Source organism: Mustela nivalis, assembly GCF_964662115.1.
Source record: "Mustela nivalis genome assembly, chromosome: 12".
NCBI classification, from domain to species: Eukaryota; Metazoa; Chordata; class Mammalia; order Carnivora; family Mustelidae; genus Mustela; species Mustela nivalis.
In genome coordinates this window covers 7,294,936-7,314,785 of record NC_139031.1, presented here as the reverse complement: position 1 = coordinate 7,314,785, position 19,850 = coordinate 7,294,936, and the positions used below count along the sequence as shown (strand labels likewise).

Sequence of the window (19,850 nt, the reverse complement as noted above, 5' to 3'; positions counted from 1 at the left end):
AACAAATGTCTCAAGGAGAAAAGGTTGGTGCCATTGCCAGTTAATACATGTTACTAATGCTGGTGAATTGATTCAACGAAGGATGACACTTGGGACCAATTAATTCAAAGCTGGTTAAAAGAAGAAGAAGAAGATACAATAAATCAGGCAGCAGAGCTTCATTTAAACATAGTGAGTGACTGGGGAAAATTACTTGAAATAGCTCAAAACCAGACATATCTCAAAGGGCCAAAGACGATGGTAAGCATAACAATGCTATGGTTTTGCAAGTCATCAGACAAACACCTAAAGTAAAACCAGGTGAAAGAGGACGGCCAACTAGATGTCAACTGGAGAACAGTTTTTTACAAATGAAGATTTCAGGGAGTTCTCTTCTTAAAGACACATTCAGCTCAAATTACAAGATAACGTTTCATAGCGATCAAGATAGGAACTTGAAGGAGACCAAGAGAAACATAAAGGCTTCCATGAATTCTCATACAGGATGAGGGTCAGAGCTGAAATATACTATTCTTTTTTTTTTTTTGAAATATACTATTCTTACACACTTGAAAAAAAAAGACTTGTTTCTAACTCTATAATATTTATATTTCACTTTTTCCCCATGTCTTAGTTTAGGTCACTCCTGACTTACACAAGATCGTGGTATGGGAGTTCCTGAGTCGGCTCTTCAGAACTTCAGAATACACTTTCTTCTAGAGATAGTCTTGTAAATGGCCCTCGTATTCCATGGCTAACCGTAAAGTCTTTAGTGGTTTGTTTGTTTTCTAAGTGTGACTGAAAAGTGAAAAGTGTGCATGTCTGCTCTAAGTCTAGGTTATAGGTTCTGGAGTCTGCTCAGTGTAGAGCAGAAATGCTGAAGAACAAAGGAAATTTCTGCCCATGTTTCGCAATGTTGAGCTTGTCCTTGACAAACCTCCCCAAGGGCAAGGGTTTGTTTGCCTTTCTGACTTTGGGGTGAGCAAAGGAGGCAGCTGCAACACTCACAGGCACACATAGGAGTCAGTCTAAGCTCCCAGATGGCTCCTAGCCCTTCTCTTTCCTCTAAAATGTCCTAGTTCTAGCAATTACAGGATGCCACAAATTCATTCAACTATAATATCACAACCCATATATTTTTTTAATGTTACAGTGTTCTGACAGATGAGTGTTGAAACGATAATAAGATCATTGTGAGAGAATTTACCCCTTCAAAATTCCAGTGGTCTGAGGGAGAAGACCCTTTGGCTAACTTTTTAACCTCATAAATAAGTGAATCAGGAATGAGAGATGTTCATGTGTAGGAACACGTTAAGCTGCTGTAATGACTAATACCCCAGGTTTTGGCAGTCTAACACTCATGCTCTGCTCTATGAAGTTCTTGCACAAGGTGACTTGAGCTCAAGGCTCCTTTTGTATTGCGGCACCACCATCTCATGGAGCCTTGGCTTTACTAAGCCCAGCTGGCAGACAGAGAAAGGCAGGGTGGAGAAGCCTTGTCTCCTATCCACACCGGTCCAGAGGTGACACACGCTCCCGCTCTCATCCCATTGGTGGTAACTGGTCACGTGGCTCCACCAAGATTTCAGAGGACTGGAAAATGCAGCTCCTGGATGCACGGTGGCTTCTTGGAGATGACTGTGGAAGGGAAAACATAAACTTCTCATGAAAAATTACCAGCGTCTGCCACAGGCACCGCGGCAGTGAAAAGGAGTCGGCTTTCACCTTACCTAAACACATAGAGGCAGGTTCCAGGAGATGCAACATTGGATCTGCCTTGGAGGATGACAGGGAAATAAAGGATATAAAGGCATTTTTCCATAGAAAGGCATTTTGCACAGGCAAAAGCAAGTAGAGGAGGAAGATCGTGGAGCATTTGAGGAATTGAAAAGAATATAGTGAAAGCCCAGGGACCAGTTAAAAGATGTTTTTCATTAGAGTAATGACCCGCCCACATATCTGTGTTAAGAGTTTGACAAAAGAAAGCTAGCTGGCCCCAACGCCTCTTGGGAAATTATTCATTTTACTTGCTTTTGCGGATAGTGTTAAAATGATCAAATTTGGTTTTCTGCATCTCTGCATTTGATTCCTGTGATGAGAACTGATGAGAATGCCAAATGACTTCTCAGGAAGAGTGGTTGGTACTTAGTATTCTGCAGGGTCTTTCTGGGTAAGTGCAACCAGAGCCAATGAATAATAGAAACAGTGTATATCTGTCAAGTGTAATTATAACACTGAATTATGCTCATCTTGCATTCCGAATCCTGTATACATTAGTTTAAACAACGGAACATGCGGGCACTTCAGACCTGTGAGGATTTTACTTTGAAAAATAGCATGCCCTTGTTTTAGCCATTTTTAATAGGAAAAAAATTCATACCTTGTTCAAAATTATTTTATGGTACAGTTTGACCACACTCTCCCTCTTTTTTAATCTCCTCAGGTATCTTAAAAATAGGAGAGAACTAAGGAGGAATGTTTCAGTCCACTTTTAAATTCCTTCTAATTTTCTATATTTAAATGAAATCCCATTCTTTGCATTTTGATGAATCTCTCTGATTAAATGCTCATTAAAATTATAGAATAGGGTTGCTTAAAATGTCACCAACCTTTGTTAAAGAGTGGAAATTATCAGATTGTGACTTTTAAAAATTATACAAATATTGTTGGTTTATTGTTAAATGATTTAAAAATCCAGGGAAGCAGAAAGAATAAACAACAACAAAAAAAAAATCAGCTATAATCTCATATTCTAGTATACTTACCAATACTCTTTTGGTGTGCCATTTCTAAACATTTTTCTATGTGCTTACATAGGATTTTTTACAAAAATAAAATCATATGGTGCATACTGTTCAAAACCCACTTGTTTCATGTAATGATATTTTAGAAGCAGATTTTCATGTCAGTTTTTCTTTTTTTTTTAAACTCTACAACAGTGATTTCTTTTTTCGGCTGAGGACAGAGACTGTATCAGAATCTCTAAGAGAGTGTGTGTAGTTTGGAAAACCGTTATTTTATATGAACAAAACAAAACAGAAAAGCTATTGGTTTTGTTCTGTAATCTACAGAACGTAATGCACAAAAAAATCATTGTGGGGTGGGGATACCTGGGTGGCTCAATCCGTTAAGCATCCAGCTCTTGGTTTAGCTCAGGTCATGATCTCATGGGTCATGAGCTCGAGCCCTCCCTCGGGCTCTGTGCTCAGTGGGGCATCTGCTTAAGATTCTCTCCTTCAGCCCCTCCCCCAACTTGCACACTCATGTGGGTGTGTGCACATGCTCTCTCGCGCGCTCTCTCAAATATATAATTAAATCCTAAAAAAAAAAAAAAATTGGTGGAGTGTTGATCTGAGATACTCAGGAATATGTTTTATTCCCCACTAGCCTCCCATATCTGGGCACATCAGAATCTGGAGATGATAATCAGATTTTTATGTCAACAAATGGAAGTGTGGGTTATAAAAAGATTGGAAAACAGTGTCTCGGTTGCCAAGAGTTTCATTTAACCAATGATCCTTTATTGTTGGGCTTCATTTTGAAAAGGTAGATTTTTCTCACGTCCTGATCTACTGGCTTCCTGTTGTGAATTCCCAAATCCATCATCCCACACGACAGTAAACCCCATACTTTCCGTGTGTTTAGGGCTCACTCATATATCACAGCATGAAGCAGACCCATATGAAAATGAAGGACCTCATTTGGGAAGGCCACACAGGGATGTGCCCAGCAGGACCCTGTTCCATGCTTGTTCTGTACATCTTCCAACACCTTGTTCACCTTCTAGAGGGTACATGAAACCAGTCTTAGGCAGAGTCTGACCAGCCACGCAAACCCACCTGCAGCCGTGCCCTGAATGGAGTGATTCTAGAGAGAAACCATGTTCCATTTGCTCAGCAAATCATGAAAAAAGGAAACGTGGTTATTTGAACTTGGTATAGACTGACCCTAAAAAAAGCATTCTTACAGGTTTTCTCTGGGCAGTCTTTAGGGAGCCCAAATATTTATTTATGCAGTATAATCAGGAAGGTTGTGTTTTCAGCTATTATCATCAGAAATAAGGGAAAGGGAAGCATGCCATATGAGGAAGCACTGTTACTTGGTTCAAGCAGAAATTTGGTGGCGCAGTCCTAAGGGCCACCATGAAGTGACTTCCAGTCATTTTTCAGAGGCGGAAATATATGACTTCTGGGTGTGTTTACCCTTCTACCCTATTGATAGAGCATTTATCCTGAGAAATTTCAACCCTGGGATTCTGTGATCCTGTATTTTTAATATTCAACCCCAAGTTTCCTCGTTTCTAATATTCCTGCTACGTAGAAGATAATGAATGAGTTTTAGTCATTATAGCCAGAGAAAATGAACAAGATAATTTAGGTCAGCTGTGCGCCTCTTGCAGCGAGCCCAAGGAACTTTAATAGAAGTTTTTCACACTTTAAGAAAGCTTGTTATATAAACAGTGGCTCTCCTATTCTTTCCTGTCTCTCTACATTCTCGTTTAAAGTCTCTGTTAGCCTGTGACGCAGTTTCCCCTTTTCTCCATTCCCTGCCTGTTAAATACACTGTGGTTGAGGTGCATCTGGTGTTGTCATGGAGAACACAATGAATCTCTTTTTATATTCCGTGTCCATAGTGTGTAGAATCTAGAATCTTTATTTGACACTTTTTTTTTTTTTTTAAGAGAGAGACTTCGTCTGAAGTCATGCCAATGCAGCATTGAAAGGTTATGCTGGATAGGAAACAATTTGGCACAAAACAGAGAGAGACAAACAGTGCCTGTGCTAAGACCTACAGTCTGGGCTGCAACTCAGTCCGTGGCAACCAGAACACAGATGTCCCCTTGTCAGTCTGACTCTGAGAGATGGATTCCCAGCCCCACCAGCAGCCCTCTTCCGCAGCCTCATCCTCCCTCCTGTGGTCACGTTGGTGGCTTTTCCTCATTATCAGTGTACAAACAGGCAGAGCTATCCACCACCCAGCCATTTAGAAGCCCCAATTCACTAATCGGCTGGTATGTTGTCTCCTTGTATGTTCCAGGGTGGTTCAAGTTTACACCTGTCGGCTTTGTTCCGATTCTAGCTGTTTCAGTATACGGTCGTATTTCCTCCTTTGGACGTCACATCTCACAGCCCGTTCTCCTTGCCAAAGCCGCACATCTCAAAGCACCTGCTCTCTCTGACATCACCTGAAAGCAACCCCATAAATTACCCCTGGTCCAGCTTCTACATTTCCTTTTATCACAAATACCCTACCCCCACAGTCACCATCTGGGACTTTCATCTCTTTTTCCAAACTGGGCACTCTCTGCCCAGCACACAAATCTCCCCTGGTTCCAAACACAAGGATATTTAAAACCTGTTGATGCGTCCCTTGCTAAGGACAGGTCCTGTTTCATACCACATGTTATTTTTGAAAGATTTTTGTCTTTTTCCTTTTTCAGTCATATAGGTCCATTAATATTCAAGAAGTTATTCTCAGAAGGCAGTTAAATGCATGGAGAAAACTAAAATTAGAAAGGCTTTGCATTTTAAAGACGGCTCTCTGTTTTTTTGCATGGCCCGTGGTCACTCCCTTTTGCTTCCTTTTCTCTGTGGATGTCTTTGTTTGTGAAGTTATTTTTTAACCGTAATAAAAAGCTTAAAGGCCAAGATGCATAAAGAGAAATACTTCTCATACTCAAGAGGTTATCAAGATACCAGAAGTTCTAAAATGAGTTCAGAACATTGATTCTTAAGCTGCAGGCATTTCCTTGAAGAATTTCCAAAAGACTTCAAATAAACTTTCCTTCTCAGTGTTCGTTTTCAGATGTGTTTAACACCAAGTGTTAGGGTGTGAATATGCATATTTGGCTCTAAAAATTTCTCTATTCACACACTATGACTACTACAAAGAAAAATGTTTTTTTTTTAAATTTCCTGTACATTAATATGAAAGGCAGTGCAGAGTGATTAGAAAAATGAGCCCTCTGTGCTTAGTTATAACTGGATGTCAGCATCTCACAGCCTCGGCTTCCTTTCCGGGCTGTGAGGGCGAGCGTGGAGCTTAGAACCCATCCTCGAACTCCTCCGGCCTCAACATGATTGCGCTCAATCGCATACTTTGAAACCCAACTGGCTGTTTGGTTTTCGCCAAGAATCCAATGGCAAGCTTCGAAGGACCACAGACCATGCATGCACCTCGGACGCCCACTGCATGTTCAGGGGGTCATCGAACCCACCCTCAGTCCGACAGCTCCTAGAAGACTCGCGGAACTCGTGGAAGGCTGCTGTGCTGGGGGTTACGGTCATCACAGAGAAAGAGGAGAGCTTAAACACAGGAGCGCACAGGGCAGGAGCCACGCGAGAGGTGTGAGAGAGCCACAGGTGTGCTCTCCCTGCAGAGTCACAGACCCGTCACCTCCCTGGCATTGGCAGTGACAGAACGTGTGGGGTACCGCCAAGCGGGACAGCTCCCCTGAGACTCGGTGTTCAGAATCTTTATTCGGGCTCCGATCTGTAGCATGCTTGACTGCTCGCATGACTGGCCTCTGTCTCCAGCCCCCTGGGCCACTGAACTATGTGCACCACACCTTCCCCTCCCACCGCACTGACCGTCAGCCCTATGCTAAATCACACCATGACACCATCAGGCATGACTCTCGGGTGAACAAAGACACTCCTAGCAGGCACAACATTTCAAGGGTTTAGATACTGCTCTTCCAAAGCCAGGGGCCGCGTGGGGACCTCTCTTTAAGCAAAGTTAAACTCTTTACTATACAGCCTTGAACGTCTTTCTTTGGATGGCCAGGAAATAAACTTTGATTCTTGGGACCTTGCTACAAGAAAGGCACTTGGTGATCAAAGCAGAATTCCAGGACCGTTTTCATCAGGGACACCTGGCGTTAACAAAATGCAAACTCCAAGGTCCTGCCGCAACTTACTGCATGAGAATCTCTGTGACGGGAGCCTTCGAAACATGCTTCTGAGGATACTGCTGAGTTTATCCTGGATAAGCCTTTGATCCTCAAGTGTCATATATTTGGAAACAACCTTTAGCATAGTTTGTTTCGAGCTGATGTCACCAGCGTATCCTGATCCTAGACTGAGAAGATCCACATTCCTACTTTATGCTCTCGAGACAGATGCTTGTAGAATAGAAGATGCCATTCCTTATGTATGCCTGTCTCCTAAATTCTGGTTTGCCTTTGGAAAATGTGTGGGTTTCCTTGCTCAGAGCATCTATATTATAATAGTTTGGCCTCCTCGGCAGGAGTGTTTCTGTTCATCGATTCATTTATTCACAAACTGTGCCTAGTCTGCGGCAGGCATTGTTCTAGGTGCTGAGGATCTAATGAATGAACAAAACGGAAAACACCTCTGTTTAGTGAGGCCAGGAGCACGTGTATATTGTGCCAGATGGTGATTGGTGACAAAATGCATGCTACACAGGTCCAAAAAAAAAAAAAAAAAAAAAATCAGGAAAGAGGAGAAAAGGCAGCTGAGCGAGGGATTCACTATTTGACATGGAAGGTTTAGGGAAGGAATTTCTAATACGATGACATGTGAGCAGAAGGGTAAAAGAGCAGACACATAATTATTTGGGTAAAGCAGACACCGAGTTATTTGGGTAACAGTAAGTGCTAAGGCCCCGGGGCAGAAACCAGTTCACAATGTAGTGTGCAAGAAAGCCTTAGGTGATGAGGTTAAAGGAAGACTAAGAGGAGCAGAAGCAGATACAGACACTACAGGAAGCTCTTTCAAGGAATGTGGCAACTAAAGAGAGCAAAGAAATAGAAATAAGGTCAAGAGAAGTGTTTTGTAGTTGTGGCGGCTGCTCAGATGTTCATGTGGGAGTGATGCAACAGAACGCTAATGACTGCTGTTGCAGAAGAGAAGGGAAGCTTGCTGGCGCCGAAGTCCTTGTGTAGGGAAGAAAGGATGGAGAGCCTCCGGGCTACGGATGGAGCCCCGCCTTAGATAAGAGCAGAGATATTCCACCACCACCACCACCACCACCACCATCACCACCACTATCACCACCACCATCACCACCACTATCACCACCACCATCACCACCACCACCACCACCACCACCGCCGCCATCACCACCACCACCACCATCACCACAATCACCACCACCACCACCACCACCACCACCACCACCCCGCTCCTTCCTTCTTTCCCTCATGTCTCTGATTCTCGCAGGGACCTTATTTGCCATCTGCCTGCCTCTTCTTGTGACCCTCTCATGTTGCCTAAATCCTTTGGTCTCCTGATGTCCACCCCTTAGCCCGTCCTTCCTAAAAAAAGAAGAAAATATACCCACAACATTCTCCACTGTAGAATGAGGCTAAATTATCTGGTCTGCCTATAACCGGTTTCGTTGTATGGGTCAAACAATATTTTGTGCGGAATAACCCTACCAATCCTTAAGCTCCGTTTCAAGAGGGAAGAAACAAATCCTCATCAAAATTGCAACAGCGTTAGCCAGTCTTCTCAGCAAGCCCACGGTGTATACCCGGCCTTGTCTTTTCCCTTTACGTGTCCCATATTGAATGACCTAATGCCTAAGGGGTTACCTCACCTGCTGGGAGAACTGAGAGCCCAAGAGTCTGCTCTTCTGGCCAGTTGTTAAATTGGTCCCTCAGTACGTGAAGCTTGGAGGTGGTTTGTCGAAAACTTGCTGAGTTAGAATGAGAGCAAATAGCTCCTCCTGCTGGAAATGAAAAGGGATGGGGGGGGGGGGCAGAGCTGTGTGTGGTTCTGTTTATGGCTCTGAGTCCCTCAGATGGAGTCGTGAACCAGACTGAGTCAAAGGGCCTTTCCCCCATCTCTCCTTTCTTGATCTTTCTTGATGCCAGTACGCCACCTTGCGCATTTCTCTTATCATGTAATCTTTTCACCCTGTAAGGATTCGATATCTAAAATTACCAGTAAGATTAGCTGTATTTTATTATTTCTCTTAGAATCTCTTGCAAATTACATCACAGAATGTTGCCATGCAAAGAGATGCTAGAGATTAGGACACAGAAAGTCTTGGAAAACTGTAAACGTAATCCTCATTTCAGACACCAGTCCACTGAGACCCAAAAGGTGAAAAGGCAGGGCTACAGCCTGAGGTCACATCTACTGATTCCCAAACCATTCCCTGCAGTGGTGAGCATGCTTTCAGCTGTAATAAAAAGTGACTCAAAGAATAGTCAGTGTCTCACACGAAAAGTGTTGAGAGGCTCTGGGAATAACTTAAGGGCTGAACATCTCCAAGGACCCAAGTTTATCCCATCGCCCTCTCTGTTTTCCTCTGCATGTCTGGTTACAAGATGGCCCCAGCAACATTAAGAGCCACGACTTCCACCCAAGAGGAAGGGGTACAAAGAGGCTGACTGTCTCTTCTCCTCTGAGCTAAGAAATTTGTCCCAAAAGAACCCTAAAGACTCTCCTCATATCCTGTTAGGCAGGAGGGAATGATATGTCCCATCCTAAGTAGGTGACTGGTAAGGAGTGTGAGGTTTCCATATTTGATTTGACAAATCCAGATTCATGTTCTGGGTCTAGAGTAGGGCCATCCGTACCTGAAGCTCATGATTCTGTGGGGGTACAGAGATATCTGGACAAAACTGGAAAAGGGAGTGTGGCCATTTATTGGAGGATCATTCCCCGTGGGTCTTCCCAGGTTCTGCTTGTCTTCTGAGAAAGAGGCATCAATTGCTTTGTTCAGACCTCTCCAAGGATGTGAGGGCAGCCCACAGTCTTGGAAGACGGAGGTAGATTTCTTCCCAACCAGGGTAATGAAGCTAACGTCTCTCCGCAGGGCAAAAATTGAGCTAGTTTGCTAACTGCCCCTTTAAAGGAGTGGGGTTTCTTAAGTTCAGGTCCTTCATCTGTGACATCAACTCCCTGCAGCGTCCATCAGGGCTGCTTCACATGGTCCCCCATAGTGGAACTTGGGCGACAAGAGAAATCCATGTGGACCCAAAGCCCACGCTGCCTGCCGTGCCGTGAATAATAATGTGTTTTGTCTCGGACCCAGGAGGCTTCTGTCTTCCGCCAGCACCCGTGAAACCATGGGAGACTACGTCGTCAGTTAGCGGTCCGGGGAAAGCTCTCGCGCTTCCCAGTTCTTGATGCTAATAGAAAGACAACCATCCATGCTGGCTACAGTCTTCTTTCCAGGGAGTAACATTCAATGCATCCCATTCTGTCCTCAAATACTTATTTCTGGAAATAAGATTGCTTTCAGTATGTAAGAAGTGCCCTGCCTTACTGGCAGAAACAGGGCAACTCTGCAGCCTCCGACTGGAGACCCACATTAAGTAAGGACCGTGTCATTGGCTCTCGTGTCTTTGATGCTGCCTCCCTTTTATTCGCTCCCTGACTCTCTCTGTAATTATCTCTTTTTAAATGTCAGCTCCTCTCACCCAGAAGAGCAAGAGCAATCAGCCACAAACTGAACTTTAGAAGCTTTTAAAACACACTTGCCGTTTGACGGGGAGATGGATTCTCAAAGGCATCCCTTAGCAGAGTCAGGGGAGCTGACACTGAGTGACTGACGAAAAGGAGCCCTTTCCTTTGCACACACACGGGACCCACGGCCCCTTCCTCGGGAAGCAAGAGAAGGAATGTCCGCAAATGTGAATATTTCTACGCCAGAGCTTGAGTAGAGACCCTTTCCGGAGGAATGTGCTCTCCGAGGCCTTTGACCTTGACTGCCTCTTACTGCGCCTGGGGGCGGAGCTACAGCAGGACCCTGGAGATGTCTTTTCCTTCTCTGGAGCGAAGTGTTGGTGTTAAGAAGACCATGTGCACAGGAGGAAACACGGGCTCTAGTGTGCCAAGCAGAGAAAAAAATTGAACATTTCCTACTTAACTGTTGGTACTCAGAGTTTCTCCAAATGGTGACATTTTAAGGACCTCGACAAAGACTCATCATAGCAGCAAGAGACGAGGGGAGGAAGTGAGAGCAGCATTCACCTTTCCAAGTCAAACCTTAGGGTTAAACTCAATTTATCCCCAAATTCTATTTCCCTGATGGTTGTTGATGCCTTTAAAATGAAACAATCTTTCCTACTTAGCTCAGGAACCCATGCGCTCTTGATCTTCTGACAACTTACATTTCAAAATGCATCTGCTAAAACGTAGCATACAGGAGCACAACAGATTCAGTCTTAACACTGGAGGCAACTTTTCTCCACTGACTCTGCCAGAAAATACAGGGAAAGATCGTTCAGTCCGTGAGTCTTAAGATTGTCAACCTGCCTTCTGGTCTTCCCATAGAAACTTTCATGAAGGTCACCGGCCCCCACTGAGTCACGGTGACCCCTGAAGGCATGAGCCCCAATAGAGAGGAGATGCTCTATGGAAACACGTGTAGCTTCACCACAGGTGTTAAAATTAAACTTCTCTTTCTAATGACATAAAGGATCAAAATTCCTTGGTACAATTAGGTTGATTAAATTGAGCGCTGTGTCTAAAATCCCTCCAGCTTAATAAAGTTAATGCAGCTTTCAGAGGAGCCTGACCCAGAGGCAAGGAACAGTCCGGGTCCGGAGAGAATCCAGCCCACTGCGGTTTTTAAATTAGAAGTTTGATTGCTTGCGACACCGTCTCAAAATGGTACCGGTCTGAAGAAGCTGAATTTTCCATTAGCCTGGGAAAAAATGACAGATATTTAATTAAACTGCTTAGAGATTAGGCAGAAGGCTTAGTGGATAGATAAAGGGGCTGAATCTCTTTATAAGTGACGTAGGGAAATCCACTCGCCGGCTGTGTCTTTCCTGTCCAGAAAAGCTCACCAAGCCGGAGGAGCCGGGACCCCGGCGCCGCCTTCCTGCTCAGCGGCCTCTCCTGCCAATCGCAAGAAAAAAATATACATTCAAAAAGCACGTTTATAAAGTGTTAGGTGGCCACTGAGGAAATTAAAACCTAAAATGTGAAGTAGAAAAGCTCCTTACGATGAAAGCTGCCAGAGCAAACCACCCTAATGCACTGTTCTCTTGTTGAAAGGTGATTTATTACGGACTTTGAGCAGGTCTATGGAAAAAAAGAACGCTATGTGGTCCGTGCTGGAGGGTAGGATACCAGAGGGATCCGGCATTCCGGATGGAGAGAGGCCGAGCTGCACAGCCAGTGGTGCAGGGGAGGGGCTGTTCTGCAGGAATCTTGAGGCACCTTGTGGATAGCCACAGTGGCCCAAAAGAGATGCAGGTCACCTCCATCGCCTCAACACTCGCAGCTCCCTAGCTTTCAAGAGGAACTGCAAGGACTATGTTAATAAAATAGAGTCTCGTAAGCTCTCCCCAAGCAATAGCTCTCAACTCTAGCTATATATTAATATTTCCCAAGCAGCTTTTAGAAATCCCCAGTGCTCTCTGCCAGACCCACCGAACCAGAACCCCTGCAGAGGGAGCAGGACACGGGTGTTCCAGAAAGCTCTCAAAGCTCACTCAAAGAGTGACATTGTGTGTGATCACCAGCTCCGGGGCTTGGAGGCCTGACAAGCTGGGGTTACGGTCCAGGGTCCTCTGCCCAACTGAGCGTAAGACACTGTGCACGTGCTTAACTTCTCCAGGGCTGGGTTTGCTTATCTGGAGAGAGTCCGTGATGGTAACCTCTGGACAAGCTTCTGAAGGTTGAGTAAGAAAATGAATGTATTCCCGGTCCCCGATCCACATCTATTTCTCTCCCCTCGGAGGAAATACAGTTAGAGCGGATTGGTGTTTTAGCCTTCCTCAAATGATTTTGCCGTTGAACTTTGGTAGCGAATGATGGGCGTAGATTCTTTCTCTCTCCCAGCCTTGTTTTTTCCTCTCAAAATCACTGCTATGAGGAAGCTACTCACGGGCCTCTTGTGCTTTCTGCTCCTGCAGCTGCCACCGAAGTATCCTTTTCGTTTGATGTTGGAAATGGACCGGTGGAGATTGTGGTGCGGTCGCCCTCCCCTCTAAATGACGACCAGTGGCACCGGGTCACCGCGGAGAGGAATGTCAAGCAAGCCAGCTTACAGGTGGATCGGCTGCCGCAGCAGATCCGCAAGGCACCCACGGAAGGTCACACGCGCCTGGAGCTCTACAGCCAGCTCTTTGTTGGTGAGTAACAGAAGGAAAGGCCTTTGTGACTTCCCTCTGTTGTCGTTGTCGTTGTTCTAAGATTTTATTTCTTTATTGGGAGAGAGAGAGTGGGTGTGTCGGTGAGTCGGGGGAGGGACAGAGGAGAGAGTATCTCCAGCAGACTCCCTGCTGAGTGCGGAGACGCGGGGCTCCATCATGGGGATGTGGGGCTCCATCCACAACCCTGAGACCATGACCTGAGCCAAAACCAAGAGGCGGTGCTTGACCGACTCAGCCACCCAGGCTCCCTGCGCCTGCCCCCTATTGGTTTTAATAACCTTGACAATGGAAAAATAAATAAATAAATAAATAAAGGTCTCTGGAATGTTTTGATAGAGGTCTTTCCAAAAGTAAGAGTCTAGGCTTCGTGTGGTCTCCATCAAGACAGAATGGAACAAGGAAGATGACTCGGGTAACCTAAATCTGGCCCCACGCTCTGCTCTCTCCAGAGCTTGTGGTCCTCAGCTGCAGGATCAGAGGGGAGGCTGGGGTATCGCGGAGGTCTCTGATCTGGGCAGTGTTAGGTCTGTGGTTTTAGAACCGTATAAAAGTCTTCAGTAATTTAGGACACTTGTAACTGTGAGGAAGGGAAGGAAGGAAGGAGGGAGAAAGAGAAGGAAATGAGCTCCCCACGCTCAGGTTTGCTTACAATGGTGAGGAGAAACCCACTATTCCTTTGTCTGCTCATCCTCAAGGTTCTAGGCAGAGAAAGATGTGAACTCCTCCCTGCGTACTGTCTTTACATGAGAAAGAGATCAACACTGAGAAATGTAAACAGAGCAGGAGTTAAACATCCTTTGCAAGAAGTCTACCTAGCCTCACCGTTTGGTCTCTGCTTTTGACATCTTCCAGCTGAAGCTAATGTTACTTCAAATTAGTACCTGTTTCTATGATGAAATATTAAATTTTGCTTTCCAGAATACTGATGTTTTAGGGAATTAGCCATTTTTCCTCTGGTGAATGACAAGAGAGCAAGTCTGAAGGACGTTCAGGCTATGGCCACCTTAGACCCCCTCTCTGAGCTTCTGGGAATTAATTGATCAAATCAGTCAACTGTGGCCGTCCCAGACCAAGCAAAACCAGACGTGACCTGATTATTGTTCATAGTCCTACCACCTGTCACCCCACGCTGGAGCCTCACTGAGGGTCAGCTAATTTTAACCAGGGCCAGAGCCCCCACGGTATCTCTCATAATTGTGTTGGAATGCTTTAAGAACATTAGAAAGTCACAAAAATTGGATGTCAGCTCCTTCGGTGCAATATGGGCAGCCTACAAATGTGTTCACTTAGTTAGCTTTGGAAGTAAGACTGACTGGTTAACAAGCCGTGTCATTGGAGGCTGTGAAAAAGCCATCGATTTTGAGATAAAATACTCCTCTCGACCCCAACTAGAACCCAGCCCCTTCCAAATCCTGCCCTCATGTTGTAGTTCTCAAAATATACGCTTTTTAAAGCGTATATTTTTAAATTACTTTTTAAATTATTTTTTATTAATTACATATCAGGCCCGCTGATTCCTGCTGAATATTGTGAGCAAATTTCATTCTATCAGTCCATCTTGTCCAGATTACCTAGACGAGTTTTGCTTTTCTCAACCCTATCCATCTCAAGCATGCTGATTAAATTCTACCTGGTTTTCGTCATAACAGGTGACCCTAACTGACCTGAGTTTCTTCTTTTTCTGAGCTTATCCCCGGGTAGAGACGGGCTCCCACTTTCTTCCTATCCCTTTCTTTCCACGCCCTCTAGCCAGAAATTTTGGAGACCCAATAAAGTTGTAAATGGAAAGAGATAGGGAAGCATTTATTATGGTCTTGGAATTCTGATTTGTTTACACAAGAACAACTTAGAGGAAGAGAACAGTAGAGGGCTGAGGTCAGAACTTGGCAGAACAGTGAAGAGACAGGCAGAAAAATAGCATCTCAGGAAGAAGACTGAAGGGAACGGGAGGGAATAAGCCCGGAAGAATCTAGAAGAGGAAAGCATTCCATGAAATGCTCTGTTCATTACTGCCAAGTAATATCAAGCGCCCTGCGTAAAATCAGGCTGGAAGAAATATTCTTTGAATTTAACAATTATGAAAGCCCTGGTGACCTGGGAACAAAGCTTCCGAACAGGGGCTGCTATGATGAGTCAGCAGCCGCTTTTCCCTTGACAAAAACAAGGAGGTCCACGTCCAAGCTTCTCGTTTCCTTTGGTCTCAGAGGTGGGCATCAGACGCATCTCCCAGACACAAACTATTGTGTACCAGCATGGAAAAATAATTGTTCTGCAACTAATGTCCTCTCCAGGGGTGGTGGGGAGGAGGGCTTGTTTCCAGAACGAAGATCAGTGCAGCAGCTCTGAGATCCTACAGGCAGCTATCCCAAGACTCTTCTGACTTCTGTTCTCGTAAGAAGCTCTGCCCTGACCAAGTGTCCCCACTCTTCCTCTTGAGTCTCGAGCTCCATCTAATAAAGGATCTGGGTTTGTTGGTCTCCAGAATTTCCTCCAACTTCAGCCACAGGTGCCGAGCGGTCATCCCTGCCGCAGCGCCGTGTGGTTGACGTGGGCTTTGAATCCCGTCTCTGCCACTGAGCCGCTGAGGGACCGCAGGCAGGTTATTACTCAGTATTTCCATGTAAAATAGGGATACAGTTCGCACGTCTCAGGGGGGATTGAATCCGTCCAGGAGAAGTGCTCTGGAAAGCCCGGTGTGGAATCAGACTCATGAACTTTTGAGTTATTTCTTTATCTTTGCTTTACTTCCTTAGCTTTCTTCCTCCATGTAACCCTCACTGCCTCCCATAGAACCTGCTTCCAGCCGGCTCCTTTCTTTGTTCCTAAAGCCCTGACCCTCTCTGTGATCCTTTAACCCACACACCCTGAAGCAGATCTCCCCTGCGTAAACGTCTGCTCCTTGATATCCAGAATCGGGCTGCACGGTGGTCCCAGAACAGGAGCAGCAAACAGGGGCTCTGGAATGTTCTCGGTCAGCCAGGAAGCCAGCAAGCGGCCGTGTGAACACATCACACGGGCGTCAGTATCACAGGTGAGACACAGGGCAGAGCTTCCCTAAGAGCTCCTTCTCCGTTCTAGAAAGGAGGGGCTTGGACTCAACCTATCGCTGAAAGGGACAGGAAGTCCTTCTTGGCTTTGCACACGGAGTGGGCTCTGAGGGAAGGCCAGGCTCATGCCTCGTTTCTCAAAGTAACTGGAGAAACAGTGAGAACAGTCCCCCTCGCTCTACATCGAGAATATAATCAGAAGCTGTCATCGAAAGAGGATTAACACACAGGTGTTTCGGCAGCAACTCTCATTACTGTGAGAATGATTATGACAGCTATGATTCTGCTTTAGTGAAAAAGTAACAAACTTCACCATGAAAAAGGATGCGGGAAGAAAGAAGCAGTCGCTGATACTTACCGGCACAGTGCGTGAAATCTTCTCGTGTTTTCCATCCAGCGTGTGCCACGAGCATATGATGAGCTTCTGGGATGGCCCAGCAGAGACACTTAAACTGCATGGTGATCCGTAGCTTCAACCAGCCCAGGTGCTCAGACCTCCATCCCCCATGGCAGCCAAAGGGCCATATTTTTCTTAGGAGGCGGAGAATAGCAAACGTGCTCAAGGTCATTATCGAGGCGTGAACAATGCCAGGCTGGACTGAGCCAGAGTCCTCTCTGGCACGGGGACATCCGGGGAGCTGGGAGCCCTGGCAGCTGCAGCAGCAGCATCAGGACTAGGAAGGGGCGGGTGGCTGCTGGGCCATCAGCCTGCGGCCAGCGGCCAGCCCGGGGCACGGTCCAGGAGCTGGCGAGGGTGAGCCGCTGCGGAGAGCCAGGCCGGCTATTCAACTGGAGGAGCGGGTTTGAGGCCAGCCGGGCCCCGGCCGGAGCGTGATGCTCTGCTGGGCAGTTGTTTCAGGAGGAGGTCAGAGTTCGGGAGAGCTGGAAGCTGCTTCGGAAGGTTTGGGAAGATTCAGTCTCCTAAGTGGCACTTTGAGAACCGGAAAGGATCTTCTGTGCTTGCGGAGAGCCTGCCTGGCTGGAGACAGCAGAAGCAGGAGCGCTGTCCTCAGGACTCAGCCAGTGGGAGCCCCAGAGCCTGCAGGCTCCCCCTCCTCCAGCGCTTTGTCAGGAAACTCCTCCTGAGCTGGCACTTGAGCTCCTGGACCAGTGGAGGTTTCTAAAACGGATTGAGAAGTGACCGAGGACAGAGCGCTATGACCATCGTCTGAACTAGGCCTGGCTAGCGGCCCTAGAAAACAGCCCAACTTCCCCAAACTCTATGATAGAGCTTTTTGGGTCAGCTGGTCCCCACCCCGTCCGTATTCCAGAATCGTGAGTGAATCATCCCAGTGCCATCCGAACCGCTGCGTCCTTGGGAGAGCAGGGAGAAAATCCGCACTTGTGGTCTGCGAGGGGGAAAATGGAATTCCGGACAGAAAGCACACCCAAATCTGTGTGTGAACAGAATGGTCCTTTTTTTTGTATCCAAAAAGTTTAGAGTAAAAAATGTACAGTCCAAAGAGCAGGAATGAAAACACAGAAAATGTGTTCCTTGTTCCCATTTCTGCAAGCCCGCCTCAGGAGCAAATGTCCTGGACCACACTTCAAGGTCAAATGCGCCACAAGCTTCGTTCACCTCTCGCAAAGTAAATACTATTATTACTAGTTTCTTTTTCTTTTTTTTTTTTAAAGATTTTATTTATTTATTTGACACAGAGAGAGATCACAAGTAGGGAGAGAGGCAGGCAGAGAGAGAGGGGGAAGCAGGTTCCCTACTGAGCAGAGAGCCCGATGTGGGGCTTGATCCCAGGACCCTGAGATCATGACCTGAGCCGAAGGCAGAGGCTTAACCCACTGAGCCACCCAGGCGCCCCTATTTTTACTAGTTTCTGCTTTATTGACGCAGTGAAAAAGCTAAAGCCAAAGACTGGTTAACAGCCCAGAGTCATGCAGCTGGTAAGAGACAGAGCCGGGTTTGATCCCTCACAGTCTGATTCCAGAGACGCCGCTCTGAACGATTCATCTTGTCAAAGCAAATGACACCCGTGTTCAACAGGCAAGGAAGATGTCACTTGAGGTTACTGCAGAGGGGAGACGGCCACAGCTCAGTCGGAGCTCAACTCCACTGACAGCAAAAGGGGGATGTTCTTCATGTGTTGTTTTTTAATTATGGTAAAATCCACAGGCACAATTTTCAGAGCTAGGGTGGGAGAGAGTGCAGGCTGTCCATGCTTGCTAACAACTTTACCCAGAGGAGAAGTACACTTTCTCCTGTCTTCCTGGCAGCAGGTAGTGTTACTGGAGTGGAGTGAGGGGCCCATCTCCCCCTGAAACAGAGACACTGGCAGTGGCTTCCTTGATGTTTACATTTCATAGAGATGACTTCTGGGTTCCCCCAAAGGTGTTCCTGGTTGTAAAACTGGCAAAGACTCGTGAAAACATTTACATCTCAAAGGGGAAGGCAAGAATTTTCAATGACATGTTTTCTTAAGTAAATGTTTTACGAAGAGGGAAGTCAGGGGTCCAGGTTCAGGAAGAAATCTGTGGAGTGCTGAGTCAAGCTGAGGGGAACACAGCGGCCATCTTGGTCAGACCGTGCAGGCGATTCCCACCTGGGGCGACAGTGGGACCCCAGGTATCTGGAAAACCATGGTGGCTTTGGAGTTGCTACCTCCAGTGACAGGCTGTGGGCAGAATTCCCGCATTCCCATGATGCACTGGGGAATCCATCCTGACAAAGACCTGTGGGTGCACCCTAGATGGCAACAGGGCCCCCATGAGGAAGCACTGCTCTAGGTTATGGAGTCTAGAGTAGGAGACTAGCGGGTCAGGTCTAGCCTCAGTTGGCCTGGCAAGCGTTCTGTGCGCCATAACATCAAAATGCAAAAGATCAAGGCAGGAGGAGGAAATGGGCAGACACAGACACAAAGCTTTTGGGTTAAGAGGAGAAGCAGAAGCGGTCTTGGTGGGGAATGAGCTGCCTTGCTTGAGAGTTCGTGATACAAAAATAAGCTGTTTTTTTTCTTTTTGACTTACTTTGGCAAGCCCTTTGTAATGGTTGTCAAAGTCGTCAACACAGATCTCTCTAGAACCCACGGATGTCTAGAGAACATCCAGAATTCTGTGTTCTTTCTGTTATTCCCAGTGTAACTGAGCCCAGTCCATCTGCCCGATGCAAAGCAAAGCCAACCCCGGAAACATCAAGTTGGCAGCAAGGAAATTTCTTCAAGAGGCAGCCAAGTGAGGAGACAAGCCTCAAATCCACCTCCCTAAAGAGGGAGGGAACACATGGTTGAGAATCAGAGGGGTTGAGATTACGCACACATTGATGGAAAGAGCTGAGAAATTTAGTACTATTCACGAGGAAAATGGGTCATGAACACTAAGTGACATACATGGAGCCTATATCCGGTGTTCAGCATGGAGTGGAGACTTCACATCAGAGTGAGGCAAAATTCAACCTCTGGCTGTTGCCTGGTGAACTAGGGAGACTCTGAGCCCTGAGGCTTGCCCCTGTCTGTCCCAAAGATGTCTCCAAAAGTTCTTGGTCTTGTCACAAGAGAGAATTCAAGGACAGACACCCAACACAGCAGACCAGCAGCAACGCAAGTACGAATGTTTAATAAAGTGAGAATATACTCCCAAGATGTGAGAGCAGGCAAGCTCCAAGGTGAGAGTTGGGCACCCTGGGTTTCTGCCGTTTATTGACACTTGTTAACTAGAAAGTGGAATATTCATTACTTGGGGCAGGGATTTCTTGGAAGCAGTTTTGTGCCTTTTCTTCCTGATTTGGCCAG

At 46.2% G+C, this 19,850-nt stretch overlaps 1 protein-coding gene across 1 annotated transcript in view; it reads left to right on the top strand.

The window, feature by feature from the left end:
• CNTNAP2 (contactin associated protein 2) overlaps positions 1 to 19,850 on the top strand; it is a 1,362,616-nt gene that overhangs the window by 1,136,585 nt on the left and 206,181 nt on the right. Inside the window, exon 16 of the mRNA XM_082693594.1 lies at positions 12,824 to 13,042. Within this exon, the coding sequence (XP_082549720.1) occupies positions 12,824 to 13,042 (219 nt within the window). The remainder of the gene's footprint in view (positions 1 to 12,823; positions 13,043 to 19,850) is intronic.